We start from the raw sequence: 24,408 nt of genomic DNA on the forward strand, positions 1-24,408 counted from the left end.
GGGATGGTTGACAGTTTATGGGGTTCTTAGATTTGGGGATTCCTGGGCCCTTGACTCTGGCATGAAAGAACTCAAAGCCATGTCTAAGTAAAGCAGAGAAAAGTTTATTAGAGACAGACAAAAGTATGCCCAGAAAGAGGTCTGGTCCAGGCAGGCAGAGTCCTGGGAAGAACAACTGTGGGAGAAGATAAGGGGGGGCTTCTATCTTAAACTGCCCACGCTACCTCTTCCTGGGGTGCTCTACACAGGTGCTCCTGGGTTGTTGGTTTACTGGTCCAGGCAGCAGTTTCTAAGTCACTCCCCCTTCCGCTCTGCTCCCAGGGTATAGTTGTATCAGCCCCAGTGGTAGGGTGGGGCAGGGGAGAGCTTTGGCCTGTGTTGCCCTGTTGTCACCAAGCTCTGCCCTTCCCTTTGGAATGGGGAGAATTTAGTGTCTAGTGTTTTTCAGGGAATTGCTTGACCTGTTTAGGATAATTGCCTTATCACCTAGAAATTGGCCAGCTTCGAGGAATTCTCCCCTCTGGGTGCTTCTTTTTTTAAATTAATTTTTAACTGAGGTAATATCGGGGTAGCCCATCAGGTATTACCCACCACCAACTCACGCGTATTCACCACCATAGACTCTTGTGCTTTGTTCCCTCCCCCACCCGCATCCGTCTCCCCTTGCCTATCCCTGCACCCCTTCCCCATTCATCGCCCTCCTCTTCTACCCTCTTTCCCGCACCCTTTCCCCCAAACTTGCTGTAGTCATCTATCAAGAGTTAGTTTTACTTTCTCCCTCTGACTTATTTCACTTAGCATTAGCTTTTCAAGTGCTAAGTGAAATAAGTCAGAAGGAGAAACAAATACTGGATGGTGTCACTAAGATGTAGACTATAAAGTAACTAAATTAATAGTCAGAGAAAGACAACCTGGAAATCTGGGTGCTTCTTGCTCTCCTAGGGCTTTATCAGCCTACCAGTAGGTTGGAGTAGGGTGCTTCCTTTCTCCCCTGTGGGTATTTCTTGGCTTTCCCTGTGTCAGTTCTAGCAAGTGCTTCCTGAGGTCCTGAGTATAGTAGGCTGTTTAATTTTTTTTTAGGCATTACCCTCCCTTCTCTAAATGTCTAATGGGACAGAACAAAGGAAGATACTAGCCCACTTCCTGTTCATGGGGTATGAAAAATTACAACTACATTGACAATAATTAGAATAATTTTTGCAGGCATTGATTGAGCATATACTATGGCCCAGATATCCCCAATCATCTTCCCCCTAACTTGGATATGAAGTGAGAGCAAAGAGGCAACATTGTGGAGTAGAGAAGCACCCAGTCTGAGCAACCAGATTGTTGGGGTGTCGCATGAGTTTCCTAGTGCTGCTGTAGCCAAGTACCACACACACTGGATGGCTTAAGCAACGGAAATTTATGTGTCACAGTTCTGGCAGCTGGAAGTCCAAGATCAAGGTGTTGGCAAGGTTTGTGAGGCCACAAGGGAAGGGTCTGTTTTTGGCTTTCTCCTTGACTTGACTTGATGATGGCCATCTTCACCAGCCTTTCCTCTGTGTATCCACAAACAAATTTCCTCTTCTTTTAAAACCCCAGTCTTGTTGGATTAAGGATCATCTTAATGACCTCTTTTTAAGTTATTTAGCTTAATTACCTCTTTAAAGACACTATAAATGTAGTCAGATTCGGAGATACTTGTAGGTAAAATGTCATTTTATGGAATTTTAGGGGTACACAATTCACTCTTTTTTTTATTTAAAGATTTATTTTATTTATGCAAGAGCCAGGGTTCAGGCCAGATGCGCGGGAAGGTGAAAGGATTCACCAGAGACAGAGCGGGGAACAGAACAGGCAGACTGACGAAATACACTGCAAAGGGGATCAGCGGGCGAGGCAGGAGAGGTCTGCGCGCCATGTGGGACACTCGCCCGGCAGCTGGGGATCAACCTGCGCTGCAGAGGCTGCGGGCAGCTTTACAGCCCAGCGCTCAACTGCTTCGCCACCAGGGAGGCCCACAATTCACTCTTGACTACCCATCGACTCTTATCCAACCACTTTTTTAAGGTAACATTAGATTACAATACTGTATATGTTTCAGAAATACATTATCATGCCTCAAAAAATAGATTTATCACATCATACCTATTACCAGTTGTCATCCACCATCATACAAGTTACCCCCTTTACCCATTCCATCCACCATAAATCACATAGAAGACAACATAGGCAATGAATGCCTTGACCTCAGAGATGTCAACTACAACGGCAAGATAAAAACAAAAGCAAAAATAAATACAATTGGGCCTCCCCGATGGCGCAGCGGGTTGAGCGCAACACTGTGAGGCTGTCGGCAGCCTCAGCAGCATGGGTTCGATTTCCCACCGGCTAGGGAGATTCCCACATGGTGCAGCAGACCTCTCCTGTAGCGCCTGCTGCTCCACTCAGCAGTGTATTTCAGTCAGTCTGCCTGTTTTGTTCCCATTCTGTCTCTGGTGAATCCTCTCACCCTCCCACGTCTCTGGCCTATACCTCAGCTCTTGCATAAATAAACAAAATCTTTTTAAAAATAAATAAATAAATACAATCACATCAACCAAAAGAGTTTCTGCATAACTGAATAAACCATTGTTAAAGAAAAAAGACCTACAGAATGGGGGAAGATATTGTTACAGATATGACTCCATTAAGGGGAGGTGCCATTTCCCCCACCTCCACCTCCAAGCAGCTACTTTGAACTACAAGTCCCAGTATGCCATGTGGACTTGCTGAGCAGGGGAGCTACTTGGAATGAGAGGTGGAGCTGAGTGGACTATATTAAAGAAAAGGCAGGGCCCCACTCTCCTGCTTCTGTGGCCAGACTTGCATCCTGGCAATACTGAAAAAGAGTCAGGAAAGAAGACAGGTGGAGGAGAGACATGTAGGGACACCTGAAAGAGGCATGTGGGTGAGAGACATTTGTGGAGGCTATAAATGGCAGCCTATACTTTGATTTTGTTCCTTTCGTCCAGACTTTCATGACCCCTTTCACTCCCTTCCTGTGGTTGCAGAAGGTGCCTGAGACTCACGGTCAGCTTTCAGGTCTCAGTGGCCCTGCTTCAGGTCACCTGTTTGGCTGGGTATTTGCCCGTGAGGGAATGGGTAATTCTGGGTGATTTCTTTGGAAATTATTATTGGGAATAATTTCTCTTCTCTCTGTTACCACTAAACCTACAAAAGGTCTATCACACTTAGAGGCTGCTTTGTTTTTGCATGCATGGATGACCAGATCAATTTGGAGCATGTGAGCTTGGGGGTTCCTGGGTAACCCATAGTTGCATGGTAGCAATGTATACAAACCAAACACTAGACAAGGAGTTAATAACCGAAATATATAAAAAACTGAACAACAAAGAAACAAAGAACACTTTTAAAGGCTCTAAATAGGAATTTCACCCAAAAAGATAGCCACTTACTTCTCCAGGCTTTCCTCCCTAAGTCCCTTTATTTTATAAATACACTTTATTTATAAATACACTTTATTAAGTGTATTTTATAAAATACACTTTATTTTCCATTATGAAAAATAAATGCTGATATATGCTGAGTACTTAAAGCACCACATGTACACAGTCAGCCTGCAATAAATGTTAGTCTTTGTTAGGCCTCCTCCATTTTACAGGTGAACAAACTGAGCCTTAAACAGATTCAGTAGCCTGCTGGAGATTTCACAGTTGGTAAACAGAGGTCCATCAGGGCCTATAACTCATGCCCACCTATCCCCAAAACCAAGCACTCACCCACAATGCCACGCTGCCTCCTTTCCCACAATAGCCAAAATACAAGTCAATATTGTACCTAAATAGAAATAACGTATTATCTTCCATGCACTGAAACCCAACCCATCCATTCCAGTTCTCCCCAGCAGCTCAAAGTTCTAAAGGGAAGCGCTCCTCTCGCCAACCTCCACTGCAGCCCACCCACCTCTTGCCAGCATGCCAGCCCCTGCCCCTGCCAGCATGCCTCTGGCATCTCATGAGAGGAAGTACAGGTCCTCTCCCTGCTGCTACCTGCCTCTGAGCACATGCATACCAGGAAGAACTCAGCCTCTCCCCTCCCCAGGAGAGTAACAGAGGAGGATGGTCTGGCCAGGGGCCAGAGGGACCATATGACTTCAATCTTAATCCTGTGTCCCATATGGACACAACTTCAAGGCCGCCCACGGTGTTCCAGCTAATGCATTGGGCACAAAGCTTCTGCACTAGCTATTTTTGTTTTGTTTTAACCTATTAGGAAAAATACATCCCCGGCCCATAATAAAAGATAAGTAATTTACGGTGCAAATCAAGAGGCTTTTAATAAATAAAGGCTGCATGTTTGTTGGAAACTTTTGCTGTTTTCTTCATCCTCCTCCCATTGCTCATCATCCAGCCTGAATGCCCCCTCTCAGCTGCTGGCCCTGGGTGAATAGGGACAGATGACTTTTTATTTATTTTTATTTATTTTATTTTTTTTAAAGATTTATGTATGCATACAAGAGCTGGGGTACAGGCCAGAGCTGTGGGGATGGAGGATTCACCAGACAGGGTGGGGAACAGAACAGCCAAAGAGACCAAAGTACACTGCTGAAGGGAGCAGCTGGTGAATCAGGAGAGGTCTGCTGCACCATGTGTATTGCTCCCTGGCCTGCCAAGGATCGAACTCATGCTGCAGAGGCTGTGGATAGGTTCATAGGTTTCTTCTTAACTGGTTGAGCCACCAGGGAGGCCTGACACATGAATTTTTAATGAATAAACAAAATATAATATTTTCTTCTGGATTTGAGTTTATTCTCTTCTGGAAAGAGCACTTTATTGGTGTTTTTTGGTAGAGATGATCTTTGTCCCTTGCTCTCAGCTACAGTTTAGTTTTATTTCGGTTTTTACCCCCATGATGTCTCGGGAAGGGATCTAGAAAGGAAAGGGAGGAGCAGAAGCACCCAGTACATTATTCCTCAAACCCACTTTGCTTGGGAATCACCTGGACTGCTTGAAGAAACACTGAGGCCAGGACCCACCCCCCACTCATTTTACCACCCCAGGGCCAATATTCTGTGCCCCAGGCTGGGAACCTCAGACTTACAGACAGAAGCCTGGCGGGACCACACAGAGAGGGTCTTGGAGCTCCTCCTCCAGAGATTCTCTGTCAGCTAGAGTTAATATTATCTATGGAAGAGCTGTGAGTTAAGTAGACCGCAGCACAACCACCAGAGGCAGTTAAAAGCCCTCATTACTGGGCACACCCCATGTCTATTCCGGATCAGATTAGCCACGGTTGGGCTTCTGGGATCCTAGCATTTTTACTTTTTTTATATATTTCTTTTTTAAAAAAAGATTGATTTATTTATGCTTAGAAGAATTGGGGTATAGGTTAGGATTCACCAGAGGATTCACCAGAGACAGAGTGGGGAGCAGAACAGGTGGATCTACCAAAATACACTGCTGAGGGGAGCAGTGGGCAAGACAGGCAAGGTCTGCTATGCCATGTGGGTCAGCTCCCTGGCCCAGGATCAAACTCAGGCCATCATGGTGACAGCACAGAGTCTTAACCCCTAGGCCACCAAGGAGGGTCCTTGCATTTTAAAGTTCCCCACTCCTTCAAAAGTCCTTAGTGAGCTTGCAATTTGGTATTAACTTTCTGGAGGTCATTTGGTATTAACTGCCTGATGAAAAACTAAAATCACATGGTCAACAACCCAGGAATTCCATGGCTTATATATTATCTCGATGATGTTCTTTAAAAAACATCACCTCTGGGGCCTCCCTGGTGGCGCAGCGGTTGAGCGCTGGGTTGCGAAGCTGCCCACGGCCTCTGCAGTGCCGGTTCGATCCCCGGCTGCTCCCCGGCCACCGGAGGAGGGTCCCACATGGCGCGCAGACCTCTCCTGCCGCCCGCTGCTCCCCTCAGCAGTGTATTTCGGTCCTTCTGCCTGCTCTGCTCCCCGCTCTGGCTCTGGTGAATTCTCTCACCCTCCCGCACTTCTGACTGTACCCAGTGCTTGTATAAATAAATAAATAAATCTTAAAAAAAAAAAAAATCACCTGTGTGTGTGTGTGTGTGTGTGTGTGTGTGTGTGAAGATACTCTTCACTGCAGCTTTGAGTGGAGCTAAAAACAAACACAGAATACCCTGCCCACCAGAGTGTCCTTCAATAGGTGATGAGATAATTAAATTTGCTTTAAGCACATGATAAAGTAATATGCATCTCTTTAAGGGGATAATAGAAATTTTAAGAAGAGTATATGTTAATTATTGTGCATATGTATATGATCCTTGTTGATTTAAATGAGATAATACTAGATATTATATCTATTCTACAATGTATATTATCTACATGTAGAAATTATGACAGATATTATATGCAATGTCTGCTAATTTTATATAATAATATATAATATCTATATGTAGATATTCAATATTTGGATATTATTTATGAATATAAATAATAGATATATGTGTATATATATTAGATATATGTGTATATATATTAGATATTAGATATATGTGTATATATATTTTTTAATTTACTGCATTATATTAGTTTCCTATAGATACGATAACAAATTACCACAAACTGGTGGCTTAAAGCTACTTCTGTTTATTCTCTCACAGTGCTGGAGGCAGAAATTCAAAATCAAAGTATAGTCACTGCTTACTCCCTCCAGAGGCCCTGCATGAAGAATCCTTCCTGCTTCTTCCACCTTTTATTAGCTGTCTGGGCTCTAGGTTTTGGGCTCTAATCTCTGCCTCCATTTTCACAGTCTCCTCTTCTCTGTGTGTCTCTTCTCTGTGTCTCCTATAAGGACATTTGTCATTTGACTAGGACCCACCAGGATTACCCAAAACGATCTCATCTCAAGATCCTTAACTATATTACATGCTAGATGTCGTATAACAAATATTCATTCCTTAGAGCAGTCCACAGAGTAGTTATTATTCCCAATTTAGGAAACTGAGTCTCAGAAATGTTACTATTGTGTGCAAAGACACAGATTCAGTAGGGACAGAAGCAAGTTTCAAATCTCTGTCTATGGCGCCATAACCCAGGGCTCCTGATCCAGTCCAGGGCTCTTACTATGAAACCTCATTGTTTTCATGACAAGTCTCCCAGTTCACTTATTAAAAGTTCCAGCCTGGGCTGAGGTTAAGTGAGAAAAGTTTCACTTTAACTGCTCAAAATTTTGTCATCAGAATATAGGAAAGCAAAACTATCATGCAATATTTTAAATTTTTTTTTAAATGCATGCACCTTAAAATTCAGCAAGTGACAACATTGTTATTGCCTAAGATGGTACACCAAAATCTGCAGAATAGCTCTTGGCAGCTGGGAGGAAATCCTGGAGACAACAGTGGAGCTCTCTTTCAAGAACTATTCTTCACCAGCACATTTGTTAGCACAGAGGTATCATGTGGGTAAACAGCTATGGACAATTCTGAATTAGACTGAATGGGAAGGAGTTTTAAAAACATTCTAACCCTTTTTTAAAAAGATTTATTTATTTATTTTTATTTATGTGTAAAAGAACTGGGGTGTAGGCTAGAGCTGCAGGGGATAAGAGGATTCACCAGAGACAGAGTGGGGAACAGAACAGGTGGATCTACTGAAATACACTGCTGAGGGGAGCAGCGGGTGAGACCGAAGAGGTCTGCTGCACCATATTGGTTAGCTCTCTGGTCGGGGATAGAACTCATACTGCAGTGGCTGGTGATAGCTTGATAGTGCTGAGAGTTTAACCCCTGCACCACCAGGGAGAGCCATCACCCTAACCAATTTATTTTACCAACATTTCCCTTCTTTTTTTGTTTTATTTTCAAAATTATCTATGATAAAAGAAATCTTTGTCCAAATGAAACTCTAGACACATTTTACATTTTAAGTACAAACTGAACTCTACCAATGAGAAAGAAATGTGACATGGTTTAAGTGGTGGTTTTATTCATTTCCCAGAGATGAATTCATTTAATTCTTAGTGGTTGTACTAGTTTCTACAACAAAGTATCTCAAACTGGGTATCTTATGAGAACAGAAATTTATTTCTCAAAACTCTGGAAGCCAAAGCCTGAGATCAGGTGTTGGCTGGGCCATGCTCCTTCTGAAATTTCTAGGAGTGGATATTTCCTTGCCCAACTCAGCTTCCGCTATACCCAGACTTGGCTTGTGGTAGCCTCCTACCTTTCACATAACCTCACTCTGTGTGACTGTACTCTTCACATGGTTTCTCTTGTGAGTCTTTCTGTCCTCTTCCTTTGAGGACAACAGTCTAACTGGATGAAGGGCCCACTGTGTGAGGACATCTTAACTAATTACACCTGCAAAGACTCTGCTCTCAAATAAGATCATAGTCTGATGTACTGGAAATGAGAATTTCCATACATCTTGTAGAGAAAGACAATTCAATGCATTAGAGTGGTAAATGAAATAATTCTTGGTAGTATACAAAAAATAGTAGCACAACACAATCAGCACTATCATACATTCATAAATCAGTATTTTCAGCAACATGTCCGTTTTGTGTTTTCTGTTTCTTTTTTTACACTCATTTTAAATCAAGTTTGCTCTTTTTGGTGGCAAGTTTCCCATATTGCTCTCCTTTCTCCTGGTCCCCACCCCCCCCTCCCCCCAGCACAATCAGTGCTAATTACCAGCTGTTTAATTATCTGCCCAGCTGGGAAGTGATCCCATCCCTGATCCTTAGAGAGTAACATCCATGGTTAAGCTGTCCCAGATTCTGGAAGGTTGACTGTGTTCTGTGCCTTAGGAAGAAGTAATGTGGCTTAGTGAAGAATTCACAGCATTTAGTATTGGTCAGCCTGGTGACACTACCATCTATTCCACTATTGAACAATACAATGGCCTCCGACTTTTTGTTTCCTCGACTGTAATCATATTACAGTCTGTAATCATATTACATATCCCACGTTTGGTTTTTTATTTTCAGAATATTAAATACAGTCAAGGGACTTGTTAATGCACCTTTGTACAGCAGTAAGCAAATGTGTGGGGCTTGTGTCTACTTCATCCTAGCATGGTCTGCAGCTGTCACATATAGATATACAAAAACATCTGTTGACTGAAAAATTCTTAACCAAGAAGAGAGACTAGAAGAGGAAAGGGTAGGGGTAATGATGTTTGGGTAAAATCTGTACTATGTATATGTGTCAAATCAAGTTTTGAAAGTTGAACCATATGGAACACAAAAAGCCCTGAGTAGTCAAAGCAATCCTGACAAAAAAGAATGGAGATATTTCACTCCCCAATTTCAAACTATACTACAAAGCTATAATCAAAACAGGATAGTATTGGATACAAATAAACACACAGATCAATGAAACAGAACTGAGAGCCCGGAAATAAACCCACAACTTTATGAACAGATATTTTACAACAAAGGAGTGAAGAGAATATAATAATGAAAGAACAGTCTTTTCAACAAATTGTGTTGAGGAAACAGGACAGCCACATGCAAAAGAATGTGTATCTCACACCATACACAAAAAATTAATTTAAAATGGATTAAAGACTTAAATGGAAGACCTGAGTCATACAATACATAATAGAAAACAGAGGCAAAACACTCCACAACATTGGCCTCAGTGATATCTTTGGGGACTCAACTATAAAGACAAAGAAACAAAAGCAAAAATGAACAAATGGACCTACATCAAAGTAAAAGTCTTCTGAATAGAGAAAGAAACTATCATTAAAATGAAAAGACAGCTTACTAATAGGTGAAAATAATTTGCATACCATGTATCTGACAAGTAGTTTATATTCAAGATTTATTGAAAGAAAGCTGATACAACTAACAACAACAAAAACAACCCAATCAAGGGCCTCCCCCGGTGGTGCAGGCAGTTGAGATCAGCACTGTGAAGCTGTCCGCAGCCTCTGCAGCACGGGTTCGATCCCAGCTGGCCGGCGAGGATCCCACATGGCGCAGCAGAACTCTCCAGTCGTGCCTGCTGCTCCCCTCAGCAGTGTATTTCGTCAGTCTGCCTGATTGTTCCCCTCTCTGTCTCTGGTGAATCCTCTCACCCTCCCATGCATCTGGCCTGTACTCCGGTTCTTGTATAAATAAATAAATAAATCTTTAAAAAAAAAAAATCAAGAAGTGGGCAGAAGATTTGAATAGACACTTTTCAAAAGAAGAGTACAGATGGCTGATAGACATATGAAAAAATCATTTATCATGGGGGAAATGCAAATAAAGCCACAAGGAGATACCACTTCACCCCTCTGGCCTATTTCAAAAAAGCTAGACAAATAAATGTTGGCAAGGATGTGAAGAATTTGCAACCCTCGTCCACTGTTGGTGGAAATGCAAACTGATCTAGCTCCTATGGAAAACAGTATGGAGATTTTTCAAACTATTAAAAATAGATCTATCATAGGACCTCACAATTCCACTCCTAGGTAACTATCTGAAGAACATAAAAACACTCATTCAAAAAGATATACCCATGCCTATGTGCATTGCAGCACTATTTGCAATAGCCAAGATATGGAAATAACTTAAGTACCCAACAACAAGTGACTGGATGAAGAAGACATGATATATGTACAGATACAATGGAATACTACTCAGTTATCTAAAAAAAAAAAAAAATGAAATCTTGCCATTTGGAGCAACATGAATGAAACTGGAAAAGATTATGCTAAGCAAAATAAATCATAAAGAGAAAGAGAAGTACTAAATGATTTCACTCATATTTGGAATATAAAGAAACAATGCAAAGTAACAGACAAAATCAAATCAAAACAACCCTGTTGGAATTCTACTGCAAAATTGAGGTTACCAGAAGAGGAGGGATATGGAGGCAAAAGGTGGAGGGCATCCAATGGACTGTGGTGGAGGGTAATTGGTAGTTTGGTGGTGGGCATGTTATGGTGCTATTTATTGGGTGAGGTGTGAACCTATACTCCTAAAACATGTACAGTGATGGAAAACAACATTACTTCAAGCTTATAAAAACAAAAAGGAAAAGAAATGGAATTGTAGAATACTCATTTATTCATTTTTAATAAAACAATACCCAGTAACAAACTGTCCCTTTTCTATATTTTTTATTTGTATAAATGTCTAGTTGAATTGACCATCTTGGGGAAGCATACTAAAGTGAAACATAGAAGCAATAGTTAAATTTATGCATGTTATTGGAACCACATCTAAGCGGTAATGAACGGTATTGTGTGTGAAAGGTTACAGTTCTAAAAGGAAGAAAAAAGGATAAATGTGACCTTTTAGTTATAATAAGAAGGAAGATTATAGATGCTAGGAAATACGTCTCTGGCATTGGGCTTTATCATACATTGAATTATAACACTGAAACCTTCACAGAAGTCTTTAAAAGTGGTTTATAATCTCATCTCTCTGCTGATGGCAATTTCATTTATAATAGAAAACAATCCAAATCACCAATAAGAGGGGGATTATTGGATATATTATGGTACCTTATTCTATGGAATATTTAGGTAGTCATTAAAAATTAAAATATGAAAGCTAGATAGTAGTATTTAGAATTCTTAAGGTGGGGTACATAGTGAAGAAAAAATGTATAATTTCATCTATAGTATGAGAGGTGTTACATAAAAATTTGGTTTGAATGTGAATTTGGATTGGTTAAGAACCCAGAAAAATAAAAGCAGTTTATGGTATTACCTGGCATCACTGTGAGAAAAAAAACAAACAACTTTTCTTTTGTTATTTGTGTGTAACAAGTAAAAATATATATTTTAAAGGTATTCACCTCTTTCAAAATTGTAACTGATCTTCATTGAAGACAGGAAGAGAAACTGACAGACTCAGGAAGCCCTGTGCAATCTTTGGATTGCTAATTCTCAATAATACAAGATGACAAAATTGCAGACACCTAAACCTTGCTTAGCGCTCCTGGGTTCCAAGGGGGGTGGTGTCCAGAGAGGGCAGCCTTCCAAAGCATCACTGGTTTCCATTAAAGCCTGATTTATAGAATTAAAAATTAATTTTGTGGAAGTGAATTTAAACAGTCTTTTCATTAGAATGCACTTGCTTTAATTGAATTAGAAGTGATCGTGTAATGGCCATGCCAGCACTGTTATTTAAAAGATAGAATCTGAAGTTAATATTCTTGTCCTCATGCTGCTGGAAAATAACCTATGGATGAGGGTTTTCCAGCTTCCACTCAGCAGTAGCTTGTGATTAGCCAAGATCATAGCAAATGAAAGGAGCCATCAATTCAAGGAAGCCGAAGTCCCTCATGACAATGAATCAATAGAATAAGACAATCAAGGCCTCCCATTAGTGAGCAGAGCAGATTAAGGCCTTGTTATGGGACCAAACTCCCCAAATGGCCAGGTTCAGGTTCCCTCTTTCCTGGTTAAAGTGATGCTCATTTGAATACCTGCTTCCCTAGTAAAAGCTTTCCAGAAGAGTATGCCAGCCTCTTTCTAGATTAAAACTACATTTTCTTCAGCTTTTTTTTTTTAAAGATTTATTTATTTATTTATTTATACAAGCACTGGGTACAGTCAAAAGCGCGGGAGTGTGAGAGAATTCACCTGTGCCAGAGCAGGGAACAGAACAGACAGACTGACGAAATACACTGCTGAGGGGAGCACCAGGCACAGCAGGAGAGGTCTGTCGCGCCATGTGGGACCCTCGCCAATGGCCCGGGATCAAACCGGTGCTGCAGAGGCAGTGGGCAGCTTCGCAGCCCAGCGCTCAACCTCTGCACCACCAGGGGAGGCCCTCTTCAGCATTTTAAATGATCTACATTACTGAATACACACACGTCCAGAGACACACAAATAAGGAAAATATTTTTGGTGTTCCCAGACATAAAAAATCATTGATTGAATCATAAGAAATAAGATCATAAGAAATATTCTACCTCCGGATAGCAGGGGAAACCTATATGGACTTCCTGGTAAAGTTAGAGTTTTTCTGGCAAACAAGCCCCAGGTCCTCTTGTGGTGGGATATAGAGCAAGGAAGTAAGACACTACTCTCCCCATGGCCTCCCCCTCATTCCAGAGCCGCAGGAAGGGGAGTTTCCCACCCTGTATGTGGGCTTCCTCATTCTCTTCTTGACATCGCTCTTGACATAGACCCTCATGTCTTTGTCTCATCTCGCATCAAAATTTTGATTACAAGCAACATAAGTTGATTCTGAATCACTTAAGTAAAAGATAATTTGTCAGAAAGATCTGGGGAGCTCTCAATCTGCGAAGGTCAAAGCATTAATCCTGGAGGAGTGTCAGGGCTGGGCGTGGAATGATAGAGAAGCTCTTTTTTCAAGGACAGCCTGGCGAGTGGACCTCTGGGAAAAATAATATCCAAGGGTTCCTCCCCCCCCCACACCATTTTCCCAAGATCCCAGTCCTGGGGGAGAGATATCCACTGAGGTTGTCTGAGGCAGAGAGAGCCTGCAGTTTCCTTACAGCAGGCTGATCCCTCACATTTCACTCCCACCAACACAGTTTGGGTCATTCCCAAATACACTGAGGTGATTTGGGAAAAGGAGAAATAGACACTGCAAAATATAATTTTAAAGAATCACGAGTATCCAGCACACACCATTTTACCTATGTGTACAGTCTTTGAATTTGTAGTGTTTAAAGGCTGACTACAACTATCAGATGATAAATTATTCTCAAGTGAACGTTTCTTGATAAAGATTTGCAGTTGCCAGAAGTAGTATCTAATGAAGTCTACCCGTAAATCTTTTTTCCATCCAAGAGCTTGGGGTCCTAGCTGACTTTTGTTTCAAAATGACATGTCTTTGCCAGGACAGCTAAACCAGCCATCTATTATTCATCTTCAAAATTCCCTCGCTTACCCTCCAGAGCTTTCCTATGGACTTGCTGGCTCTCCAGGCAGGCTTTCCTCCTTTTTGTTTATTTTTGGCTGATTCCCAAATGTGATAGCACAGTATTGTTGACAAATGCAAAGACTGGGACACCCTCCAGAAAAAATGATCTAAGCAGTTTTCATGCAGTCCCTTGCTGCATCCACACCAGTCTTCTCTCCCTAATAGAAGTGATCCATTGCTTTGCATATTTCACTGAACAACCCTTACTACCTTCACATCCTCAAGAATATATTCTCCCACCTAACTCTTATTTTAAGAAAACCCAGTCAGAGCCATCATGAAAGCCTGTTTGTTCCACTCAAGCAGAAATAAATGCTCTTGGAAAAGCATCATAAAGTGAAAGCGCATGTGAAATGAACTTGGCTTCTGCTGAGAAAAAAGTGTCTTATACACAAATGGAATTTGAATTTTTGGAAATGAATTACAGTGTAGTGACATTCAGGTTGACATTAAGGTAATATGCCGGTATTGTCGTTCCAGATAAAGATGGCCTTGCAACAGGAAGGATTCGACCGAAAAAAACGAGGGTATAGAGACATCAATGAGATTGACATCAACATGAACGATCCTCTTTTTACAAAGCAATGGTATCTGGTAAGTATCTCTGCATTATTCCTAATGCTGCTCATCTTGAGACTTCAGATGAAAGATGTTTTTCTACTTCCTTATTATGCTGTGGGATGGTAGCCAGCATTGAACTCCATGAACCTCTTTGTCCCCTCTGAAACGTATTGATTTCTTATCACCTGACATGCATCTTGTTCTTCAATCTGTTTTCTTCTGGACTGCTAAATAGTCATGATCTCTTAGGGTCAAAGCCACTACCAGCAGCTCATTACATCCTCCCAGATTCCGAAAAAGCACACCAGAGCATGAGTGATACTTCCAGAATATGTAAAAGTCATGCGAAAGGTATGGGGAAAGTAATCCAGATGTCTCAACAGGCAAAGTGATTACAGGACATGGTATAACCACAGGCATGAGAGAAAGAATCAGATGACTTCAAAAGGGACAAGGAAGAGCACTCAAAGACTAAAGTAACAAAAGTAGCATCTGTTAGTGGTTCCTGAGATGACAGGATATCAGTTCCATGGGGTTAGCTTGATGCAGGATTCAAGGTACAGAAACTCAGCCTATAAACTCAGACTGTTTGATGAAGGGAGTAGTTCCTGTTCACCAATAGTGTCTCATGATCCATTTGGACCATTTGGGTTGTGTTGAAAAGAGGCTCAGTGACTTCAAACTGATCCAAACTCCTGGGATTGTCGAGGGGGATAGAGTGGCTAATTTGCAACTATGAATGAAGCTTTATTTATGATTCAAGGTGATGAATAAGAGGGAAAACTCAGTTATGACCCTGTGGATTGTCACATTCTAGTAATGCACCAAAATTTCCCTCTTGGAGCTTCAGAGTTTGACTCTACCTTATGCTTTTGGCGTGGAATCCACTCTGGGAAGCTGAATGAGCTTACCTATGTTATTAAGGACAGGCTAGGTTTTGGGGGATAACATACAACTCCCAAATATAGCAACTTAACAAAATCAAAATGTTAAGCTCACAATCTTTCGGGGACTCAGACTTACCAATCTCTATCTCAGAACCAGTAAGGGGAAGGAACGGATTGCACATTGGCCCTTAAAGTTTCTGCCTGGACATGACAGATGGCACATGAGCTTACCTTGTATTGGCTAAAACCAGGTTGTGACCATTTCCATTTCAAAGGGAAAGGAAAGGTATAATGTTAACCTGTGCCTGGACAGAGAGGAACAGTCTTTTCTATAACAAGCACTGGTGACAGTCACACAATGTTTGGGCAATACCACAATAGCCAGAGTACAAGCTCTGATTTCACTGTTTATTTACACTTTGTTTTTGAAAAAATATGCACAGGACAAAGATACATGAAAAGAGGATAGTGAACATATGTATTTTAATTGTTTTCTTTTCTTTTCCTTTTTAAATTATTTTAGGAAGGAGGTTAAATTTATTTTATTTTATTTTTAGCTTGGAACATGTTCTCAAGGTGAGCCAGCTGTCTTTATTTCAGTTGAACAAATATTTTCAAGTAAGACTTGATGAGACAATACTGAAATTACAAAGGTAAATAGGACATGCTTCCTCTTGCAAAGAATACTGCTATTTAGTGAGAAAATCATATTCAAACAAGAATAATCCAAGGTGCTATGTGCAAAATGCAAAACATGAAGTAGAAAGCTTTGAGAGTGAGGATTTTACTGTAAATTGAGGAGGATCTCTCCAATGGCAATTCTAAGAAGTTTCAAGATAGCAAACTAGTCATAAGATGTGAGGGTGGTTGAAACTGTGCATTTACATAAACAGAAAAAGTAGGTAGAGGAACACGTAAGTACCACCACATGGAAGAAGTGGTCTCTGAGCTGACCCTAGGAGATCACATGGCTGCAAGTGTCAAGCAAACATTTTACACAGTGGAACAAACCAATCAGATTCTCTGTTTTGGAATTCCTGTACCAGATCAACACCGGACAAGCTGATGGCACCCCCGGCCTGGATCTGAATGTGGCAGAAGCCTGGGAGCTGGGATACACTGGAAAAGGTGTCACCATTGGCATCATGGATGATGGTGAGTATTTCAAAATTTGACATTATTTGGAAGCAAGTGTGTCTTTGCATGCCTTCAGAATATAAAAGAGTCATTGTTTTGGAAAGGTTAATCAGAGAGAATAGCCAAATGGTGGCTCTGATGACCATCTGTTTGTGACAAAATCCTCACTTTCATTCAACTCAGTAGCCTCTAGACTCGATGATGCCCTTAGCAAATATTTGTTGAATTAACAAAATTTTTTTAACTTAAAAAATGAACAAATGAAAGCTGCAGATCACTCAACCATCATTTCTTATCGGGCCACTGCTGCTTATACCTTGACTTAAAGCATCCTCCAAATCTGTTTATTTTTACCATCTATTTTTCAAGAGCCACAGTTTCCAATGTAGTAGCCACTAGTTACATGTCGCTATTTACATTTGTCTTAATTAATTAAAGCTAATTAAAACTAAAAATTCAGTTCTTCAATCATACTATCTTTGTTTCAACTTCTTAATATCCGCACAGGGCTATTGATCCACTGCAGTAACTCAATGCAATTCTATCTTTATTATTACAGAAATTCTATTAGACAACGGCTTTATATTCATGAAATAGCTTTCTAGCAGTAGGATTGGGGTTTGGAGATATGTTGACATTATTGTCATTTCATTTCAGAATGAGTCCTTGAAAGCAGACTTTGATAACATTTTATTACCCATGCCTTCTATAGTATGTTATTCTATCTCATGTGCCTGCCAGACATAGATTTAGTAGCACTTTATTTTCTATAGTTGGTGGTAGGAGAACTGATGGGTTTGGTGAGTTGGTATTTTTCTAACTACACATCCTCAGTTCTGCCAAGGACTCTGTGCCCTATAGCATCTCATTGGGGTATGCTGTTGCCTTCATCAGCCATCTGGGTCCTCCAGTGAACATTCCACCCTGCCAATGGGTCCAATTATATATAAAACCTGTACAGAGATGAAACATGGAAACTCTCCTTCTGAAGATCCTCTAAGAACACTTAGAGGATCTAAGTAAGCCTTTGAAGCAGACTTGATGGAGAAATAAGGAAAGCTGGAAATGGGCACTCTTTGTGGGATCATTTACATCAACCTGAAACCAATGGCTGGTGTCCTCTGATGTGTGAGATGTTTCGAATTGCATGTGAAAGCTTTCACCATGTGGTCGAGGGCTTTTACAGCAGGAAGTTGCTCTGCACAAGAGCTGCCCTGATGGTGGGTGCTTTAACTCTTCCTTCCTAGGCTTTGGATTAGAAACTGAAATGGTTGAGGCCAGCTCTTTTAGGAAAAAGATGCATCTAAGTGTGGCGGACATCTAAGTCTGGGACATATTGCAATGCTCACTTCACCCCACATCTGAGACATTAGGAAAGCATTCTAAAATTAGGACAGGACAGTGTCCAAGCCAGGTACATTACTCTTGGGACACTCCCAACAGCCCTGAGATGCCTGTTTCAGAATTCTTTAGCTGTAACCCCCTTGACTGACTGCTCATAATCCCTTCCAAAGGTAACAGAGGGGTTAGTACCTGACCCAGTTTCATATTTTCTAGCTTAAGAAACCGAGCCCTTTACAAAAGTCTCAGCAGAATTTTTTTATTCAATAGTATTTCTTCTGCTGGTCCCAAAATGGTGAACTCTGCCTCCCAATTAAAGCCCCTAACTTATCTTTCTGGTCATCACCTGCTGAAAAATGAACTACCCCCAAACCAAGTTGCTTAAAGCAATCCATGGGTTATCTCTCAACCCTGCAAGTTTGCTAACTTAGCTGGATGATTCTGTTGTTGGTCTCTCAAGGTCTCTCAGGCAGCTGAGATCAGAGGGTGTTAGTGTCAGTGGACGCTCGATGGGGCTGGGGAAATAATCTGCCTTTCTCCCTCCCACTGTGGTCCCAGAGCCTCTCCTTTCCATGTGGTCTCCCTATCAAGGTGGCTGGATTTTCTTGCAGATGGTTAGGAGGTTCCAAAACTGGCACTCTAACAGACAAGGAGGACATGCTCTCAGATATCTAAAAGGCTGGACCTGGAATCAGCAAGTGTCACGGCCACTACTGTTAGATAAATGATCTCAGGGCTGGTACAGATTCCAGGGGAGGGCAAACAGTTTTACCTCCAGGTGTCGCGAGAGACAGGAACTGCACCCAACTTCAATTTACCGCATACTTATTCAGTCTAATAACTGGAATAAAGAATGAGAGCCAACACATTCTCCAAATCCACTGTTGAACGCCAAGATGATTTGGGGCAAGAATGGCTTACCAATGACAAGGCCAAGGCCAGATGCTCAGTACCCCCACAGCATGTAACTGGGTTCCTCTAACTCCAACACCTAGAGATAGGGAGCTGTGCTGGTGAGGTTGGGGACATCAGGACTGCAATTTCTCTTTTAACTGCCTGCATTACTGAGTGCTGTGATATCATTTCCCAGATAATCTCTCAGCAAGACATCCTTCCAAAGCAAGATTAAAGACAGACACAGATGCTTACCTTGATACCTAACAGCAAAAATAACAAACTATTTTATAACCTATGGTTTTCTATAATTGGCTTAATGACAAAAACTCAGATATTTGTCTGAAAGATTCAACTTGAGGATAGTCATTTTCAATAGCCATTCACTCATCTCCGGTCTCCTAACTCAAAACTTGGCTATTGTTCCCTTGGCTAAATCTAGTGATTCCATAGATGTCAGTAAAAATCTGTTGCCTTCACTTGGGTGAAACTTAATGTCATTTCCATGTACTACATGTCACTAGGAGAGCTCCTCCTTGCTTAGCTGTTGCCCAAAGGAACAGAAATGTTTCTTGGGTCTGCTGTGACATTTGGATCACATACATATCAGTGAGGACCCCATTTAATGATGACATATCTCCTTTATTATAATAGAATTGTTTGGTCTTGGGAACTTGACCTAGACAATGAAATATGACCTTGACAGTTAGACAGGAGTCACCCAAACCAGGTAAAATTTAGGGCAAGCAATTTGCTGTCAAGGTCAAAGATGTCAGAAAGGCCTGGTCAAGACCTTCAGCCAATATCAGATGGAGCCAAGGAAGGTGAAAGTCAGTGAGGTGGAGTCAGCGAAAACTCCAAGCTTTAGTAACAATAAAAGCTAACACCTATTGAGTATTTGCTAGACACTGCATAGCTTTTAGGAAACACAGTCATAATTATTTTCTAAGGTCAGTATGAATAAACTGAGGTTTTGGGAGGCAGAAACTGACCAATGTCTCACAACCAATTGTAACCATCTTCAGTGCTTAAAGCCCACCCTTTGTTTGCCTTCCTGGTGGATTCGTAAATGGGGCCTCATCCTTGTAAGTGGCAGTACAAGCTTAACAACCTGCATCTGCATCACATAAAAGAACAATAACTTCTCTCTGAACAGGACCTCACAGCCCTCAGAAGGTCCTGCAGGGTTTGTTCCAGTTATTTGCTGTGTAACAAATTATTCTAGCACTTAGCAGCTTAATGATTATTTTGCAGCACAGTAACTTAGAGTCTGCCTGGGCAGAGCTCACTTGAGATCACCCATGTAGTTGAGGTCAGCTGTTGGCTGGGCTAAGTCATCTAAAGGCTCATTTGAGCTGGACCTCGCGACAGCTTGCTCCCATGGCTGGTAGTTGAAGTTAGATGTCCCTGGGGCTCAGCAGAAGCTGTCAAACAGAATGCCTACATGTGGGCTTCTTACATGGCAGGGGGCTTTCTCCAGAGCAAGCATCCAAAGGGATCAGGTGGAAGGTGCTGGGCCTCTTCTGACCTAACCTTGGAAATTAGGCAATGGCATTCACTGTATCCTGTTGATAGAAGCCAAATAAAATCACAGAGGAAAGGATAGACCTACCTCGAAAAGGAGTGAGAGGGATTGGTACTGTCACCTTGTAGAAGATCAGATGAGATAGGAAATACTGAACTGCCATCTTTCAAAAATACACTCCAGCCATTGTGACCTACCCCCAATTAACATATATATTGTTGGGGAACAGTACAAAGCTCTACCTCTCTTGGGAGAATGGAAAGAACTGGACCTAGAACCAGAGTCCTCTGACATACTTCTCACCTGAACTCTGACTACTCTAAGTAGAAACTAGGCAAAAGAGTTCCTTGCTACCTCCTGGAGGTTTCTCGAACCATCAGAACTTACTGAATATTTGGACTACTGGAGTAGACTTTCTGAGCAGATTCAAATTGATTACAGGATATTAATGGCTTATGAACAAAAATATAATCACGTATTTGTCATTTGTGTGTCACAAATTGGTTGTTGATAAGTTGGTACCCCACAGACTGTGAGTCATCAATAGTTGTGAAGCTCAGGTTTCGTGTATTAAGTTGTCTGTGTTTTTCCGGGACCTACATAGTGTCTGGTATTCATTTCTGAAAATAAACTAAAGCAAAGGTGAAAAATAAGAACAAATACATTAATAATACAAGACTTAAAAAAAATGACTAAGCTGATTAAGAGGATGTATTCAGTGCTTTCTACCTCAGGAGATAATCAAATATACAAAAATATTAAAATACTGTTTAATTACCAGGTGATTGCTTTCATGCTTTAGTTTATTATTATTTTTCTAAGTCATGTCTGTCATTCTTCATATTTATATCAATGGTGGTTGTTTTCCTTAGACCAAAGTCTGTGTCTGTTGGTTTTCCCCAAACCTAATTAAAAATTTCTTTTATAATTAGGCTAAATTTATTTTGTTTTAATTCTAATTTCCTTCTGGTCTCAAATTATCTTGTTATTTCAATATTTTTCCCTTCACAGAAAAGAGACTACGCTTATAAAATTTCTCTTCGAAGCAATTTGTACTCTCAGAACATGGAGTCATGCTTTAAAAATCAACTCCCTGTTAGAAAAAATTAAATATTCTGTGTGTGGGTCTTTTTTTAACTTATCTTTAGTTACAGAGGTTTTTTGTTTCATTTTTTAAATTTCTTTTATGAACCAAGTAACACATGTTCCATTATAGAAACTATGTAAAAATCAGAAAATACAGATAATCAAAAAACAGAAAGATAAAATCAGCTATAAACTCAATACCCAGAACTAATCAGTTAATGTCTTGGTGTATGTATTTTTTCCTTCTCCCTGTATATACAAATGTGTATATATAACACATAAAATAACAGAATAGAATCATACTATGCACATTATTTTGCAATTCCCTTTTAAATTTTAAGAATGTTTTGTGGCTCTCCTTTGTTGCCAATATACACAGGTCTCCAGTATCATCTCTAATCATTACATAGTAGTTTATAGTGTGGATTTTCCACAATTTATGTAACCCAGCCCCCCCCCTTTTTTTTGCTGGTAAACTTATATTTATTGAGGTAATGTTGATTTATATTACAGTCTATGTTTTAGGGTGTAGGTTTACATCTCTACCAATGAATATTCACCACACCCACCACCCATGTGCCAGTAATCCTCCATGGGACCCCTCTCCCCTTTCCACCCACCCACCACATCCCTCTGGCAGCCTTAGGCAGAGTCCAATGTGCTCCTCCTGCTCCTGTTTTCACCCCCTCACTCTCTCCCTTCCCTTCAACTCCAGAACGCCTCAGATCTACAGTCAGCTTTCAAGGTTTGTCTTTGACATTTTGTTTGGCTTCTCTATATTCCATATATGAGTGAAACCATCTTCACTTATTTCTCTTTCTCCTTCTGACTTATTGTGCTTAGCATAATCCCTTCCAGCTCTATCCACTTGCTGTAAATGACATGAGTTCATTTTATCCCAATAATGAACACACGAAATTTAACCAATTTCAACAAACATATACAAGTTAATTTCAACCCAATTATCTAAAACCAAGTAGGTTTTTTTGTTTTTTTTTTTTTTTACATTTCTGCCCTTCTACATTATCCACATCATTCTAGTGATATGGCAAAGGATGGTACTAAGACAATAAGAAATACAATTGATCAAGTATGTACTACAAGCTGAAACCTTTCAATGAACTGACTCTACTCTTGAGAACTGCTTTGTAGGTTACCCCCATTTCAACATGAGGGAACTGAGGCTTAGAGGTTACAGCACACAAATATTAGTTCCTGAGCCTGCAATAGAGCTGGATCTGTGGTCTCATCACCTGTGCTGATGCTCAACTTTACCCGCAAGCCCAAATTGACCAGTCCAGAAATTCCTTATGCCGGAAGATTAACAAATGAAATGTTCTTTCTCAAAACTTACATCCTAATACAAGTTCTGTTTTGCAGAGCAAAAGTCTAGCCTTAGTAAGCATGTAGTGAGGATGCCAGCTATGAGGGGGACTTGATGCTATTTCTAGTTTTTAAATACTGCCAACCCAATAAAAGTCATTAAATGCCACTGGGCTAAGCATGCCACGCTTTTCTCCCCCTCACCAGGTTGAGGATACAGCCAGCACAGAGAAGGCAAGCAGCCTGCCTGTAGTCATGCAGCCAGTTAGTAGTGTGGCAAACACAGGTCTTTGATTCCAAAACTACACTTACAACCATGTGTGGGGTATTGCAGGGACCTGGCTGATTTCTATTTGGTTTGCAGAATTGGGTGAGAGCTTTTCCATTTGCCCGTGAAGTTTCATGGTGCTTTCCAAGGTCCACATGTCTGATGGAATCCAGCAGACTGATAGGACATAATTTAATCTCTATTGGGAAACAAAACAGATCTGTCTCCAAGAGAAAGCAGAGGACTCCTGCTGGGAGGCTCGAGGTTTCTGGCTTTCTAGAAAGCCACATACTAGAGAAATCAGCCTCAGCTCCCACCCAAGACACTGCTCGGAAACCATTCCCCTTTGCCTAATAGCTTTTCTCGCCCAGCTGTGTTCCTGTTATTATTTCCATGCCATAGAATGCTCTCCTAATCCATTGCTGTCTATGCCCTGTTAAATAATAATCACTTTTCCTTCCCGGGGCCAGATTCATTTCAGAAGAAAAGCCAGTAGGTACTTTGGAAATGTCAAAATTTCCACAAATCTCTCCCAGATCACAGCTCTGATGAGCCATCCGTCTTGAGGCCACTAAGCCCCTCAGTGCTGTCATTTATGTCAGAAGTGTTATCTGGGGGCCCTGAGCTCTAATTGGCTTCACTCCTCTGACGCAGCTGGTGGCAGCTGCCTCTCCACTCAGGCAGTGCAGCTCACCCTCACTGGGGAAAGGCAATGCCAGCCAGGAGCCTCGGGCACTGGCACTCACCCCTTCCAAATCCCCTGGCAGCAGCCTCACAAGGAGGGGGCTTTCCTGAGGACACAGTCAAGTATTAACCTGAGCTGTTGTCTCTTCACAGGGATTGACTATCTCCATCCGGACCTGGCCTCCAACTATGTAAGTACAAGTTAACGTGTGTGGGGAAGCACGTGTTTTTTAAGCATTCAGGTGCCCTTCGTGACTTGGAACACAGGTGCACGTGTGCACTCATGTATACACACATGCATGTGTGCACACAGCACGCAGGAACACACACACATATTAGAACTGACCGTCTGGCTGGAGCCACAGCTCAGATCAACAGCAAACAGACAAGACGTAGGGCCTGGCAGCAGACAAAGGCAGGTGGTTTAGGGAGGAGTAAAGAATGAAACTTGAGGTCTGGAAGAACACACGGCTAAGGAAAAGCGTGAGGGCAGGTAGTGAAGAAAAGAGACTTGACAAGGTTTAAAATCAACCCTGGTTATAGAGATTGAATTGCAGGGTGGAAACGAGCAGTTTGAATTCTTGCTGGATAAAACTGATGGCAAAAAGCCAAAAAATTGCAGCAACTTACATTGCAACAATTGCTTTATGAAAGCAAGGAAGTCATCTTCTCTTATTATGATTTTGCTTATGACTACTCCAAACCTACTTCCTCCCACAATGCTAAGTACAGCACTTACTATCCCTTGACAAATAAGAAATAGGAACAGAGAATCACACAGTAAATACTGCTGTTCTCATTTTTGAGCCGCGCCCCACCATCCCTTCTCCTCCCATCCCCCCGCCGCCC

General features: G+C 41.3%; 1 protein-coding gene across 2 annotated transcripts in view; it reads left to right on the forward strand.

Moving 5' to 3' along the window:
• The window catches only part of PCSK2 (proprotein convertase subtilisin/kexin type 2), a gene marked incomplete at its 3' end in the record, with an annotated part of 260,772 nt that overhangs the window by 132,014 nt on the left and 104,350 nt on the right, over positions 1-24,408 (forward strand). For both annotated transcript variants that reach the window (XM_084248159.1, XM_084248160.1), the window contains 3 exons: positions 14,334-14,447; positions 16,348-16,456; positions 23,713-23,750. In XM_084248159.1, the coding sequence (XP_084104285.1) occupies positions 14,334-14,447; positions 16,348-16,456; positions 23,713-23,750 (261 nt within the window). The remainder of the gene's footprint in view (positions 1-14,333; positions 14,448-16,347; positions 16,457-23,712; positions 23,751-24,408) is intronic.

The sequence above is a fragment of the Talpa europaea genome (assembly GCF_964194135.1).
Source record: "Talpa europaea genome assembly, chromosome: 11".
Lineage (NCBI taxonomy): Eukaryota > Metazoa > Chordata > Mammalia > Eulipotyphla > Talpidae > Talpa > Talpa europaea.